General features: G+C 40.2%; 1 protein-coding gene across 1 annotated transcript in view; it reads left to right on the top strand.

Annotated features, from left to right (window-relative positions):
• Pde11a (phosphodiesterase 11A) overlaps positions 1-16,806 on the top strand; it is a 456,708-nt gene that overhangs the window by 409,797 nt on the left and 30,105 nt on the right. The window contains exons 17-19 of the mRNA XM_008855328.2: positions 1,127-1,190; positions 7,842-7,916; positions 13,174-13,257. Of these exons, the coding sequence (XP_008853550.1) occupies positions 1,127-1,190; positions 7,842-7,916; positions 13,174-13,257 (223 nt within the window). The remainder of the gene's footprint in view (positions 1-1,126; positions 1,191-7,841; positions 7,917-13,173; positions 13,258-16,806) is intronic.

Here is a 16,806-nt window from a genome sequence, read left to right as displayed (position 1 = left end):
CCCAACAATAGACTGATGTGCCTTCCTTTTCACAGAGCTTAACACAGGGATGTTTGGAACAAGCTGCTTCCTAAATGCTGCTCTGGTCCAAGGGGCATGCTGATGCTGGTGCTGCCTGGCTTGCCTTGAATGGCCTATTGTTAGCTGGGACTCTGCCTACTCCAACCCTGCTCTGCCATCTGGGCAGCAGACATGTTTCCAAGATGATGAGATCCAGCAGGGTTTAAAATGCTAATGCTGACAGCAGGACACCCTTTGACCTTTCACAACACACCCCTTCTACAACGCACCCTTTCTTCACAAGCAGTCAGCCAAGATAGGACCTCCCGGCCCCACTCCTGTGTTACTTACTCTTCATCATGTTCTGCTGATTTTAGCTGAGGAAAGCAAATGTGGGCCAAAGAATGTACTTTGTTTTTCACCCTCCCATCACATCTAATAATAATCTGTCTACAATTTGAATGACTCTCAGGGTTTTCATAGTTCTGTGTGAATCCTAGATAAATCAGCCCCTGGAAACTGATTCACATTGAGCCTGAACTTCATGCAAGCTCAGAGTAAGAAAAGCTGTTGTTGAGTACGCTTCTTCATGATTTGTACAAGCATGGTGGATGCCGGAGAGTTAACCTGGAGCACAATGGGGCTCCCTCCCCTAAATCTTAGCTCTATGGAGCCAACAGAAAAGAGCTCCTTACATGACTGTCATCTCTTTGGTGTGAGTTTCTGTCCTTTGCCATCAGTGGTAAGTCAGTAAATAGATTCATTGGCCCTGTATACATTATTATATATGAATTCCCTTAACATAGTTAAGAAAAAAGCTCATACATTATTTTAGCTGGAGCTTGCTTAGCTCAGGTATACAGATAGGAGTGTTTTGCTTTCCTTGATTTGCTGCAGACAAAACAAAAGGGCCTCAGGAGGATGTACCAGAGCTGTCTTCTAGGCCGTGTGATCACATGATGGAGCCACAGAATAGGGGGACTCTAAACAGTATGACCCCTTGTTGAGGTGAAGAAAATGTGTGCTAGCCCCGGTTCTGTTTTATTTATGTATGTATCTAGGACGAGTTTATTTAGGAATACAACAAAAGATTATTCAGGCTGTTTTGTTTGGTTCTGTTTTTCAGATCAATGTTAATGACAGCCTGTGACCTTGGAGCCGTGACCAAACCGTGGGAGATCTCCAGACAGGCAAGTGGTGATTAATGGCAGGGCTCCATAAGGAGGAACTGAGGGGGAAGTATTCCCAGTGCGCTACCAGGCACTGAGACCCCATCGATTCACACCAGCATCAAAGCAGCATAGGGGCACAGCATAGAGGCGCAGCGGGCTTAGTCCCCCTTTCTTCCTCCTGCTTCCACTGAGTGATATTTCTGCCTGCAAGACTTTGGTAACATGCTGAATCTGAATGATACTTTGACCATGTCTTAATGCAAACAGTTTGAAAATAATGTTTTAACTATGTTTTAAAGACCCAGTTTTTTTTTTACTTGTGAAAAAAATAGGAAAATAAAATTTCTGTTTTTCTTTTCAAGTACTCTTTAGAGGGCTCTCTGGCCACAGTGTGCAGTAGTCTACTTAATTTGTACCAAAACAATCATGGCTTTGCAGTTTTTCCAAGCAAGTAGTTCCCTAACTTAAGATCCTTGCTAACTGATAGTAATTAGGGGTTGATGGCACTTTGGGTTTTCTCTCCCTCTTTATTTAATTTTATTTGGGGGGGGTGGGCAGGGTGATGTTTCATTCTCTAGGCTGGCCTCAAGTGATCCTCCTGCCTCAGTATCCTGAGTACTGGGACTAGCAGCTTTAAGTTTATGAGGTACCAGGTGAACTGCACAGTCCAAAACAGTAATTTGGTACCTTAAAAAAGCATTTTAGGAAAAACAAGATATATTCATATAACAATAAATAACTACTTTGTGTGTATTAACTCAGTAAATCCTGGGTTTTTCTTTTTCTTTTTTCTTTTTGAGACAGGGTCTCACTATATAACCCTGACTGACCTGAAACTCATTATATAGACCAGGTTGGCCTCACACTCTCAAATATACACCTGCCTCTGGCTCCCAAGTGCTAGGATTAAAGGTGTGTGCCACTACCCTGGCTTTCATTTAATCCAGCTTTACTGTAGGTTGAATAGTAGGCATACAAAGATATCAAGTCTTAATTCCTGAGACTGAGAACCATTACCTAGGTAGAAGAGGGCAATTTTATAGATACAAATGTAGATGTAAGAATGTAGAGGCACCTGGATTATCTAGGCAGGCCCCAAACCCAGTTACACATGTTCTTGTAATACAGCAGAAGGCTCCCAGAATTCAGAAGAGAAGAAGGCAATGTGACGGCCAGATAGAGATAGACATGATATGGCTATAAGCCAAGGGATGTTGGCAGCCACCAAATACTAAAAGAAGCAGAGAACAGAAGGAGTTTCCACAGAAGCACAGCCACTGACCCCTCGGTTTCTGACTGCTAAACTGGTGTAGAACTTGGGCCCCCAGAACTATGGTAATTTTGGGTTGTTTTAGGAAGTTTGGTATAATTTTTTTAAATCAGTTTTAGGAAATAGCAATGATGAGACTTAGAAAGAATAAGGAGTCTGAGGTCTTACATAGCCAGTAGGTGGTAGGTTAGAACTAGATCCTGCTCTTCTTGGCTTCTTAAAGCTCACCACCACCACAGCTGACACAATAATAGGGCGTTCGTGACCAAGAGGCTACCTCAGAGGAAAGTCACTGGTATCCTTCACTCTGGGAAGGCAATAGTGCCTAAGACAGAATTTTGTAAGAACTAGCCAAAATGTACAAAACCACACCAGATGTCACCTTTATTTTTGGATTCAGAACCCATTTTGGTAGCAGCAAGAATCCAGCTTTAGCATGATTCATGAGGCCTTGGATTGCACAAAGAACAGTGAATCCAGACAGACACTTGTAAGGCACAACTCTTATGAGAAGACCCCAAGACAATGACAGAAGCCGGGCAAGGTGGCACAAGCCTTTACTCCCAGCTCTCAGGAGGCAGAGGCAGGCAGATCTCTGTGAGATACAGACCAGCTTGGTCTACATAGTGAGTTCCAGGCCAGCTGGGCTACAGGAAAACCCCGTCTCAAAATAATATAATAATAATAATAATAACAATAATAAATAAAATAAAAATAAAGACAGTGACAGGAACACATAAACAGAAGGAAGTTCTGGGGGCCGCAAAGACCAGTATCAGTGCTAGCAAAAAGTGAGCAGATAGCCACAGCAGTAGTGGAGATTTGACACTGAACTGGTCTGCCATGATGGTGCAGATTCCTCAAGAGAGGACTAATAAACTGAAAACTTAAACTGGATCCTAGAAGATTAGGTGCCAAGCCTTCAATTGCAAAGGCTCAGCTTTTTCTTCATGGAATGGGATCTGTCTGCATTTTCTAACTTCAAAGTTTAAACAGGTGTGTCTGCCTTTTTTATATTATGACATGATATTTTCATCTCCAAGGCTCACACTTAAGCACCCTGCAATAGAGTTATGAAATTTAAAAATCTCGTCTTTTACGTAAGTCTACTATTTTGTGTTGGGCTGCATCCATAGTGGCCGGCACCTCTGTGCCAGGGCAGATGGGGCAGTCAACTGGATCACTGTGACAGAGGCCTTGGAGGGTCTAACACTGGAAATTAAATACTCCCTCAACAATCCATTTGTCACATGACCCCACTCCACCAAGAAGTACAATCTGTTTCCATGCCTGGCGAGTAGAAAGCAAGAAACTGTTGGTAAGAACACATCTATTGCATTTTGGCCTTCAACTCTAGAAATGTGGCTCACTGTCCTTAAAGACCAAAGCATACTCATCCTTTCTCCAGGGAAGAAAATCCAAATGCCCCATAGTCAGAGGCATCAGGCTCACTGTCCTGAATCCCCAGATGATATGTGCCCATCTCTACAACAGATCTAGATATAAGTTAAGGACCTACACATGCCCAAAATAGTGTCTGACAGCAACCCCAAACACAAAATACCACCACAGCACTTCTGCCCAGCAAGGGAAGAGATAAGGAATATTTGTAGCCCGCGGCCAATAGCAGTCCCAAGCCCCGCCCCCCAAGTCATCTATCATGGGATCTTTCCACCTGCCGTGGACCTGACTTCCTGAGTGGTGTTTCCTGCTCACTGTTCCAGCGCCTGTAGCTCCTCCCTGGGAAAGGATTTCATTACTTTCTTTAACATCTAAAGGTCAAGCAGCTTCCTCAGCCTGCCTCTCACCTGAAGAATGTTGCAAACTCAACCTTTTATAAAGTCACAGGCTTATGGTTGCTTTAGCATGAAAATTCTCTTAAATATTAAGGCAGCTTCCTGAGTTTGAGTCTAGTCAGTCCATTTGACAGTAAAACCACATCCATGGTTCTTTGCTATGCAAGCATCTGAGATTCTTTGTGTGGCTTTGCTTTCTGGCATTCAGGAATAAGGAAATAGGGTACATCTGTTCTCTTTGTGTCTTTACTATGAGGACCTTGAGCCTCACAGGCCTTTAGGAGAGAAGCATGCAGTTACATCATGAGCCATTTTTGTCCACTTAAATAAAAGAATTTGCTGGCCTAACAAGATGACTCAACAGGTAAAGGCACTTGCTGCCAATCCTTATAACCTGAGTTCGAGTCCCCAGATTCACACAATGGAAGGAAGATTCCTGGAAGTTATCTTCTGACCTTCACAGACACACACACACACACAGCTTGAACATTACATTTTAAAATGTAATTTAAAAAAAATTTTTAAAGAATTTGCAGGGCTGGGGAGATGGCTCAGCAGTTAAGAACACTGGTTGTTCTGACAGGCGACATGAATTCAGTTCCCAGCATCCTCATGATGGCTAACCACCATCCTTAACTCCAGTTCCAGGGGATCTGATACCCTATCCTGGTCTCTGCCTCCACATTAAACATGTGAAGATATTCTTGAAACTATATCCAATCCACTCTTGATTTTAGGAAACATTTGAGGGGAAAAAAAGAAAAAGATTTCTTTTAAAAATATAAATGGAGCCGAGGAGATGGCTCCATGCATAAAGCACTTGCTATGAGGACTGGAATTCAGATCCTCAGAACCACTGCAAGAGTCAGGCAGAAGTGGCGACCACCAGTAATCCAAGCACCCAGAGGCAGAAACATGGGATCCCCAGGGCAAGCTAGATAGGTAGTCTAGGCAGCATTGGGCTCAGCAAGAGGACTTGCCTCAGTAAATAAAGTGGTGGGCAATCAAAAGAAAACACCAGATATCAACTCTAGCCTCCACATGCACATGTGCACATATGTATGCACATGCTCATACACTTGTGCCCACACATATGTATATACACTACATATGCATCCACTTAAAACTAAAAATTAAAGTGTAAAAATATGCATTTATATATGTATTTGTATTGGATTTGTATTAGATTTGTATTTGTATATAAATTTTGTGGGAAAAAAATTTGAGAGTCTTATACTGTAGTTCAGGTTGGACTAGAAATCACTATGGAGCCCAGGTTGATCTCAAACTCATGACAGTCCTCCAGCCTCAGCCTCTGAAGTGCTAGGATTACAAGTGTGAGCTACCACTCCAGACTTACATTATTTTTATTTCTAACTTCCTGAATATTGATTTTTTTTAAATTCCTTTTCAGAATGCTTCTTAACAGGGATTACAGGACTTACCCTCTTTTTTTTTCCGCTCTTTTTCTTTTCTGGGAACCTGACTTTAACTTGTGACTTTAACAGTGACTCCCCAAGGCCTGATTAGCATCTCAATTTCCTTCTTCAGTAAAAACTCCAATCAGGAGCCACTTAATGTTCCTTTTTGGATTTTTAAGTACAAACAAAACAGTGGTTCAAGTTAAACTGTGAAAGGAGCACAGGGGAGATAGGCAGGACCACTTTAGGAAGAGTAAAGGCAGGATTTGGTTTTAATCTCTTTGCTTTCCAGGGGCTACACAGGACCCCAGCCTTGGGGCACCTGTGTGCATATTTACAGTCTAATGCAACAGCCCCAGCTTCAGAGCCAGCATTCTTGAATGCCTTCTGATGAGGTCATACCCTAAGGGAACCATTTCTTCTTTGAAGGCAAGGCCATAGAAAGAAGAATCAAGAGTGCTGAAATCAAAGGTAATGGCAGAGACTGGAGAGGACAGACTTGATTCAAGTGCCAGAGAGCCTGCAGCATACAAGCAAAGGAACTGTGGTCAGAGCGTGTGGCGGATGATTTCTGAGGCACTTCCTACTGCTTTTATGCAGCTGAACTCTTGAAAGTGACCCATTTTTCTTCTTAGAAATGTTAGAAATCTGCCCTCACTAGATATGTGGGTTTTTAATAAATGATGACACGTTTTCTCCTCTCACCTTTATGTGTGTGTAATGCATGTGTAAGCTTGATATTGTGTTTAAATTTTGTTATCCATCTCTTCAGATACATATAAATTACTTTTTTTACAGTCCTGGGGATTGAACCTAAGGCCTTATACATGTTAGGCACACACTCCACAGAACTATATCCCCAAGCCTCTTTTTACTTTTTTAAGAAAACTTTTTAAAAAAACTTTTTATGTGTATGAGTATAATGCCTGTGTGTTTGTAAGCACACCCATGTCGTGCAATACCCGTGGAGGACAGAAGAGGGCATCAGATCCCCTTTAACTGGAGTTACAGATGGTTGTTAGCCACAAGTGGATGATGCAATTCAAATTCCTAATCTTCTGCAAGAGCAGTCAATGCTCTTAACAGCTGAGCCAGCTCTCCAACCTGCCTCTTTTTACTTTTTGACATGGGCTCTCACTAAGTAACCAAGAAGGATCTTGAACTCACTCTGTAGCCCAGGCCTTGCCTCAGGGCCACCAGGCCTGGTTTAGACAAATTTCTTGATTCTGTGTACTTGACCAAAGTTAAACCCACTTCACTTTTACCCAGCATAAAAATCTTCTCTTTTCTAAGAATCCAAAATGGACAAAAAGTAGTGGGGGAGTGGTCCAGATTTTCTTGCCATCGGTTATCTAGGACTCTTCCAATAGACTACAAACTCAGCCTGATTATTCAGAGATCCCTTCGCTGTACACCACAGTGTTGTGCGAAATAGGTGCACAACACTTATCTGTTATATCAATCTGCTTTCCACAAATGGCCCTGAGAACCACAAGCTGCTGGAAGAGAAAACGACCAGTTTAGTGTGACTGCTGATCATCCATGCTCATGGGTAAAAGGGAGGAAAATGCAGGTGCCTATGGTTTGAGTTGGAACGATCATTGCATTATATTGTAGCAACTGGCACCCACCATAAATTAGCACTTGTAGTATTTGGACTCAGGCAGCCTGAAGACCTTGTTCTTCAAACTACACCAGGGTGTCCTTTAAAGTCTGGTATGGGCCAGGAGTCTAGCATTAGGGGGTATTCTAGAGTTACCATTTGTAGAATATACAGTGAATTGCAGAGGTTTTGTGGTAAGATGAAGCCAGACTGTGATAAAAGTCTACAACACAGTGAAGAATCTATATAGAAACAACCAAAAGTTGGTTAAGTGATCATTTTATATATACCGTGTAATATTAATATTAAATATTAAATTATTTGTTTTGTTTTTTGCCAAAGAACATCTTCTAGATCGCCCATTGTCATGCATCTAAAATGCGTTACACAAGTTCTGAACATTAAAAGGCAGTTTCATTGATTAAATTCAGTAATTCCTTCAAACATAAAAAATTAATATAGTTCTTCATAAGTTTATTCGATGATTGTATTGAACAAAATTTACATGCACATAACCAAGAAATAACATTGGTGTGCCATGGCACATTACAAATAAATTAAATCACTTCTGTGTTTCAGGTGGCTGAACTTGTAACCAGCGAGTTCTTTGAACAAGGAGATCGGGAGAGATCCGAACTCAAACTCACTCCTTCGGTAAATGCATCCTTTTACTATCGTGTATTTACCCTTTTGAATGGCATTCTCAAAACCAACTCCAAATCACAATTTGAAAATGGGAAAGACTGAGAAGGGATTTAAAGAACTCCTGAAAGCTTAAAACTTTAATTAAACGTAAATACCAACCACCTGTATTCCCAGGTTTCTGATTAAGAGCAGTGAGCTGCTTAACGAGCTTTTCCTGAGCAGCCACAGTGGGAAAACAAGCAGACATAAGGCGGATGTGCAAAATGGAGCTTGAACATTTCAGACCCAGCACCGCATACATGACCACTTTGGAACAGGAATTTAAAGTCAAGCTGTCCCACCTCGAGGAGCTGGGTTTTATTTTTCAGTTTCAAATTTTCAAAATCCCAAAAGCCAATCATTTCAAACCAGTTTCCTTTCTTTCATTTACAAAATGAAAAGTTTCACCTGGGGAACTAGTTGTGGCGGCTGGTGTGTTGTTGTTGCAAGACTCACTTGTATTATTTGAGAGTTCTGGTGGCCAGCTCAGCTGCTGTTCTTCCTACCTTAAAAAGGGAACAAAATGCCTGGTTCAGCATCCTCAGGGAGGGGCTAGCCTCTATTTCTTATGAGTAGCTAAAATGTCCATAGCAGTCAGAGTGGGGAAAGTGTTTTAAAACCTAGCAGTGTGACACAGAAGCTTCGATGAAACACACAGTCTCTGAAAATTGTCAAGAATGTCTTTTTTAGGGGGTGAGGGTAGGAGAGCTGAAGAGATGGCTCATCAGTTAAGAGCCGGGTGTGGTGGCGCTTGCCTTTAATCCCAGCACTAGGGAGGCAGGCAGATCTCTGTGAGTTCAAGGCCAGCCTCCTGGTCTACATAGTGAGTTCTAGGACAGCTGGGGCTACAGAGAGACCCTGTGTCAAAAGACCAAAAAAAAAAAGTTCTGGATGTTCTTGCAGAGGACCTGGGTTCAATTCCCAGCACCCACAAGGTCTGTTTTTGAGGATTCAAATCATTCAAATTCAAGTCTTGAACATTTGGCAATATTTGTCAGATTTGTCAGATTGATGATATTTTTAAAACCATAAAAGACAAAATAACCCCCTCTGAACTTGAACAGTTTCATTTGATTGAAATCAAAACAAGTAGCCTTCCTCCAGTTGACTATTCTTAGCTACTTACTTATAAAAGGTCAGAAGACAGCATAGGTTGAAACACACCAATGATTTTAGTTTTCGAAGCAGCAGTGTTCAAAACGCCCCTTTTTCTATTTGGTGGTCTCACCAGATTTGGTTATTAAAAGAAAGGTATTACATGAAGATACATACAGTTCATCTAGAAAACCTAGTACAACCTAAATTTCTCTACTTTAAAAGAAAAGCTTTTTCCTCCTTTCAAAAACTGTTTTGGAGGCATGCTCTGAAGGGTTTACACTGCAGCAACACCACAGGTCATTTAATTAAATGAAAAAAAAAAAAAAAAAAAAAAAACAGTGAGTAAATTGCCAGTGTCAGGGAGCTGGCAGGTGCAGTGGGGCAGCACGAAGGAGCCTTTATCTGTAGGCTCAGCTAAGGCCTTCTCTGAAGACATAAATGAAATTAATTTTGTGGTGGAAATATAACTGCAAATGCTGCTTCATCCTCACAAAAGACTGCTCAACACAGCCGTCTCAGTTCAGGAGAAGTGGCTGCTGGGGAAGGATTTTTCCTCGTTAACCTGTCTACAGAAATGTCTGTAAGGGCATGCACCCAGATCTGACAACTGCTGTGCTCCCCACATCCCTTGGTCTTTAGGATGAAGATTACCCTGGAGCCCCTTGGGGGGCATGGTTCTAGAGGTCATCACAATAACTTTCTGAGACAAAGCTGAATCTGGACCACAGTCAGAAGGTTCATGTTAGAAGCAGTGAGTGCATTACTAATTATGCTTGAGCACCTCCACGTGCCAAGCATGAGGCTCAGGCTATGTATCCAGACATGAGCAGGACACCATCTTCCCTGCCTTCAAAGGCTTAAGGCCCTTGTCAACTGATGGGAAACACAGATATTAAATGATCACCAATACTCAGTTGCAAGATGCAAAATGCTACAGAAGGAAAGCACACACCAGTGGGTACCTCTCTTACTTTTTTCATCAAACCTTGATTAAAAGGTGACAGTCCTGAAATAAAGCTTTATAATTATCATTCACTGATTTCAACATTTCAACAATTCAGTGGGGGAAAATAGCCTTTTCAATGAATGGTCTATGGATAAATGGCTATTTGCAAAAAGAAAGAAGATGCTGCCCTTCCCCTAACCATACCCCAAAATAAACTCAAATTGTATCATAGATCCAAATAGTAAAACTAAAACAATAAAACTCTTGAAAATAGAGGTTTAAGCTGGGTATGGTGGCATACACCTTTAATTCCAGCATTTGGGAGGCAGAGGCAGGCAGATCTCTGTAAGTTCGAAGCCAGCCTGGTCTACATACTGAGTTCCAGGCTAGCTGGGGCTACAGGGACACTCTGTCTCAAAGAGGCAAACAAAGAAGAAGAAAAAGAAAATAGAGGTTTAACTCTTTTGAGTTTTATTCAGCCATGGTGTCTTGTCTTAGATATGACACCAAAAATACAAAAGACAAAAGAAAAAATGACCCAGAGGTGAAATGACCCAGAGGTGTTGATCCAGAGATGTTGAATTGAACATCACTAGAATTAACCTGACTTTATCGAAAATTTAAAGTGTCTGTACATTAAAGGATACTATAGAATAAGAGAAATTATTTATGTCATATGTCTGATGGAGGCTTAGCAGTTAGAACATTAAAATAACTATTAGAACAATAATAGAAAACTCAGTTCAAGAGCTAGTGGAAACATGTCACACACATATATAATAATAATTTAAAGTAAAGTTTAATTAAAAAGTTGAAACATGGAGTTACCACATAACCCAGGAATTCTACCTCTAGGTATATCTCCAAAGGAAATAAAACAAACATCCAGATAAAAATGTGCATGTTATTGTTCATGCATAGTGGCCAAAAAGTAGAAAAACTCAAATATCTATCACCTGATGAATGAATAAATAAAACATGGCGTATCTATAGATATTCATATTATTTGACCAAAAAATGAATAAATAGACTGGACAGATGGCTCAGTGTTTCAGACCACTTCCCATTCTTCCAGAGGATCCAGGTTCAGTTCCCAGCACCCATGTTGGGTGGCTCACAATTGCCAGTAACTCCAGCTCCAGGGGAACCAACATCTTCTGGGCCTTCCCAGACACCTACATTCATGTACACATATACGCATAAACATATGTATGCATACATTATTTAAAATGAAATAAAATCTTTAAAAAAGTGAATAAATAAAGTACTGATACTCACTACGTGGATATAGTTTTAAAATGATGCTAAGTAGAAGAAATCAGTCCTGAGAGGCCATATAGTATATGATTCCATTTATATGAACTGTGTAGCCTAGGCAAATCTATACGGCAGAAAATAAATTAGTGGTTGCCTAAGGCTGGAAGCCTGAGACAAAATAGAGTTGCTTCTATTGATGTGGGTTTTATTTAGGGGATGATGAACATTCTAAGGTCGAGTGTAGTGATAGTTGTATAACTCTGTGCATATACTAAAAAATCCCTAGATTTTAAAAAATATAGTACCCACAAGAAACAAATAAAGACAGCTACAGAGAAAATAAAACAGACTGCAATAGGTTGGATATTGTCTGCATCCTATGGTTTCTTTTATTGAAATTTAGTCTCCAGTGTGAGTACTGAGAGGATGGAAACTTAGAGGTGTGGATTTGAAGAGGTGATTAGAGTTAGATAAGGTTATTAGGATGGAGCCCTACAATGTAATCAGTGTGCTTATAGCAAGGGAGAGAGACACCAGAAGACACACGTTTGCTGTTTCTTGCCATAGGATGCCTTTCGACACTTAGGGATGCCAACAGAAAGACCATCAACAGGTGCAGGCACTTCAGCCTCCAAAACTGTGAACCAAACAAACATTTGTTTTAAATAAATTTATTCTCAGCATCAGATATTTTGTTATAATGACACAAAATGGATAGATACACACTTTGGGGAGGGGGCGTGCGCCTGAGTTTTTAACTGCTGCACCATGTCTCCAGCCCTAAACAAAAGTTTTTTAAAGGAATGTTTTTGAAGCAAGCTTCATGTATTTCAGGAGAACTGTTACTTTCTCCAGTTTGTTCACAGTCTTCTCTGAATTCCAGTCTTCTTGCCTGGTAGTCCACTTTCAGATTCCATGATAGGAGGCAGAGGCTAGGGGAGTCAGTGACTTTCTGCACACTGTGGAGGCGTTTTCCTCATCTTTGGTTAACTTGTGATTTCTGCCACCCATACTCACACTGTGCTTCCTAAGTCTAAAGGACGCGGCCTAACATCTCTGCACTAAGAGGGTGACTTGAGCCTTCCCTTGTGACCTCTATGGATGCCAGAATGATATGGATGCCTTATTTTATCTAGACCAAAGAGAAAGCCTTTCAATAAGGCAAGACGAATCATAATTAGGCAGTGCTTGCTTCCTGATCAATGGGCACAAGGGAGCTTCATGGGCCCTGGCCTTGTTCTTTAAGAACAGAGGGAGGGACATTCTCATTGGGGTAGAATTGGCCATGTTTATTAAAGAAATCCACCTTAATCCTCAAATTCCAATTGCTGAACGTCTTCTAATAAGAGTAAGTCACTCTGGTTCTCAGAAATATACATAAACTATACAAAGCATTATAATATCATAAAATGAAATGTCATTGTCATTCATCCAATGACAAGTACTTGGGAATTTACTGATTGGCAGAACCTTATTGGAAAATACACATAATTGCCAAACTAGCACCTCGCCCTTAAAATTATGGTTTCTATTTAAAATAAAATTTCTTTTAATGATATTTTCTTATCTAGCTTACCTTATTACTACAGAAATAAAGCCTGCATTATTTTTGTGGCATTAAAATATATCTTCCTTCCCTTGGCTTGTACCCAATTCCCAGCAACCTGGTGACTTGCTTCAGTAACAGCTACCTATATCTGAAGACAGATTTTTGGCCACAAGGAGTTGCAAGCTATAAAGTTCTAATAAACTGACTTACAAATCTCATTTAAAGATGTGAAAATACTTTATTTCTTATAGATTAAAAAAAGAACAAGACTGATTGTAATATGTGAAATATTCATTTGGTTAAAAACTGAAGCATTGTTTGGCAAAGCACCTATAAAATACTTCAATGCACTAAAGCATTCTCTGTTCTTATTCTAGGCTATTTTTGACCGGAACCGGAAAGATGAACTGCCTCGATTGCAACTGGAGTGGATTGATAGCATCTGCATGCCTTTGTATCAGGTAATGTTGACTTGCAAGTGTCTGTGTGTCCTTTCTGAGGTAAAGTAAGAGCACACATGTCATATGTTAAAATACTGAAGACTTGGAGAAGTCTTCCAAGAAAAAAACAAAAAAAAAAAACCATACTTAGTCTCAATTAACCCTGAATTTTTCAAATAGAAATCTTTTTGTTTTTAAGGTTTTAAAATTTTTTATTAGTATCATGTGAGATATCATGCTTCCATGAAACATGGCTTTCTGCTCTGATTCCGTGGTCTGGACCATTGAGCTTGGTATGTGAAGCACCTTCCATCTTCAGAATCTGCCTCTCTCTTAAGCAAATGTGTTTCGTTGTACATTGACTTTTAATTCTACTGCCAAGAGTTTGTTTTGATCTGTAAACCCCTATGAGTTTTTTACCCCCAACCTAGCTAATCAATTTGAACTGTGTTCCTAACTTCAAAGTGAAAAGCACCCAGGGAAACAAAAACCTCTTTAGTTTCTCATTCTCTGTCATTCCATTAAGAACGTGGGATTGTTTTTTAAGGACGTCAAAACCATTAGGTCTCAAACTTATCTACCATTTCATTTTCTGTACTTTTACAAACTGCTGAGCTCTGTTACAGTCCCCTGAAAAACAAACAAATTAGAATTTGTCTTCAAGATGAAAATGTAATTTTAATAAGTATAAATAATAAAAGTAAATTCACTTTTTGTTCATATAATTCACAAAATCAGTCAAATACAGTTTTAAAATAATCTAAAATCAATTGTTATGGTTACAAATTATCATAATATTCTCTCATTTAATAACAAAAAAATTGAACAAGAAACATTGAGAACGATGTGGTTTATTATAAAAGAGATCCTCAACTCTCTTTTCTTCCTGTCTGTTTCTCTACCGTTGAAGTTAAAGAAGCAGGCTCCCATATAGAGCCCATAAGTACTGGGGGTCATGTGTCTTGATTTGCTAAAGTGCCCTTGGCTGCCCACATCAACTTATATTTAATGTTATTCAGTTCCCTGTACATACTTAGGTATTATGGAATGGATCAACTACTCTTTCAATTAATAAATTTCTCTTTCTGGTAGGTAGTAAAGCTCAGTTAATTTTTGAGTATTAGTCTGCAAAGCTACTTTGGAATAAACCCAAAGTAAACCCAGAAAAGCTGTACATATAGTTTTCCATATTGATTCTGTTGTTTTCTTGCTGATTCACGGTTGTTTGGGCTTATCATGTGCTTGCTACTAAATACTTAGAAATCTTCGGGTTAAGAAAGAAGTTATTTGAATTTAAACTGAAAAGATCCACGTTGAGGATTCAGGGAATACTATTACCACAATACATGACAGGGTGTCCTGAGTTTTCCATGTTTTACTCATTCGTCTGTGAGGGTAGGTGCACCTGCTATAGTCATCTTTAAGAAATCAATACATAGGTTACGTCACAATTCTGGCAAATTTAGACTTGTATCCTGCACATCCATGGCCTTTATTTTGGTATGGTGACTTTCCAGCTGCCTCAATCTGCCTCTGATGGAAATTTCTCCCACTGTTTTCTCTCTTTGGGGAAAGCCATGCCATGCTAAAGGAGAAAGTGGAAGAAGTTGTTTATAAAAACTCATATTCACAGTTCACTGCTGTTAACTCCTCTTGCAACAGGGGATGAACATCTTGCTCCTTTCTAGTTCCTTGTCATCACTAATTTTTTTTTTAATTTTATGGTTTCAGTTGCAAATTCTTCATAAGGCTTTGAAACCAACTGGTCAAAGAGCTCTCAACTGAAAGTACAGCGAGAGTTGAAGGACACTCTCAGAGATTCCTTCTTGTGTTCTATCTTATGCCCTGGAGTTTCCAAGGTTTCATGGTTTAAGTAGATATTCTCACACTAACTGTTGGCACTCCCAATATAAAAAGGAGTCAGTAAATAGAAATTGCTATTATTGGGTAGACAAAATCTTGAAGAAATAACAAGCCACTGAAATGACACTGGTGCCTAAGGCAAAGCATTTGGAACAGCTCAGAAAAGCCATTTGGGGTTTGAAACATAATAGAAATGAAGAGGATCTGAGAAGACAGAAGGCAAGCAGGGCAGTATGTGGGTAGCAGAAATCCCTACTGTGAGTGTACTGGAATACAGAGCAGAACAATCCAGCTTGGCCAATCAGGGGCTAGAGCAAAAGGACAAAGAATAGTACTTGTGAGGCAAAAGAATGTCCCTAGCTCCAAGGTAGCAGTTATAGGTGGTAAGAAACATCATGGAGAGCCTAAGCAAACAGACTGTGGTAGAATGATCTGGTTGGTCCTGCAGGTGTAGCATGGAGGGCAGATGGAGGGTGGAGAGGCTAGAGGCTACTCTGTCCAGAGCTGGAACAGTGGGGAATTAGAAGGGAGGGTGAACATGCTGCTGGGCAGGAGATGCAAGGATGGTTTAGCGTGGGTGTTTTACCCCATTGACTTCCACTGGGCAATTGTTTTACTTCAAGATTTTAAAAGGGTTATGCTTGTCAAATATCCTAATTGATCAAGAACTTTCTGCTTGTGCTCTTGGTTGCTGAGTTTAGATCTCCTCTAAACGAAGGGTAACAATTGTCACCACTCAGGTGCCTCAAAAGGCCTGTGCTTGTATGCCTCAGTGGGAAGCCACACTAGTACATTCTGATATTCATTGCATTCGAAATCAAAACTCTTACCTATATAGAATAACTTTAATCTCCAGGCAATTTATTACTATAGAAAAGGAAAACTATGAGGGATTCTTACTCCTCTGAAACCTATTCATTGAGAAGCCACTGACCTATGTAATCAAGTTATTGGCTGAAAATGACTGGCAGAAAATACATGAAGACATATAGAGCTGGAGACGTACCTTAGTGGTAGGGTGCAATCATACATACACAGATGTATATAAATAATGCCCAAAATGATTGTATGGGGGCTGTATTCAGATGATATAAACAAGAGTCTGGCTGGTTTCATCTCAACTGAAAAGCAAATACTGGCGACATTAATTTAACTGTCACTGCAGGCTAGATGGGGGACACTGTGGGGACCAGCCCCAGGTCAATGGATGGTAACACAAGAAGATATGACGTATCTGTCTTCATGGTTTTTTTTATTTTTTATTTATTTATTTTTATTTTATATGTATGAGTTTTGCCTGTATGTATGTAAGTGCACTCATGAGTGAAATGACCACAGAGGTCAGAAGAGGATGTCAGATCCACTGGAACTAGAGTTAAGGATGATTGTTAGCCTCCACATGGGTGGTGGGAACCGAACTCTGGCCCTCTACAAGACAAGAGCAACCAGTGCTCTTAACTGCTGAGGTATTTTTTAGACCCCCCTATATATGCTTTTACTCTTAAGATTCCAAACTTTTTGAAAGAAGAGAGAAAACAAACAAGGAAAGTGATGATTTATCTGTGACAGCATTTTAATCAGGAAGCATACAGGAAGCCCAGAGCAGGCAGGGACCATCAAAGCATGTTCCCCAGGAGACGTCTAAAGCCCTGGTTAGTTAGTTTTGTCCTAGCAGGATATCAAGCAGGAATACATTGACATCTGATT

The sequence above is a fragment of the Nannospalax galili genome, unplaced genomic scaffold (assembly GCF_000622305.1).
Source record: "Nannospalax galili isolate Female #2095 unplaced genomic scaffold, S.galili_v1.0 scaffold346, whole genome shotgun sequence".
In the NCBI taxonomy this organism is placed as follows: Eukaryota; Metazoa; Chordata; class Mammalia; order Rodentia; family Spalacidae; genus Nannospalax; species Nannospalax galili.
The sequence above is the reverse complement of the archived record's forward strand: the minus strand, read 5'-3'. Positions and strand labels throughout refer to the sequence as shown.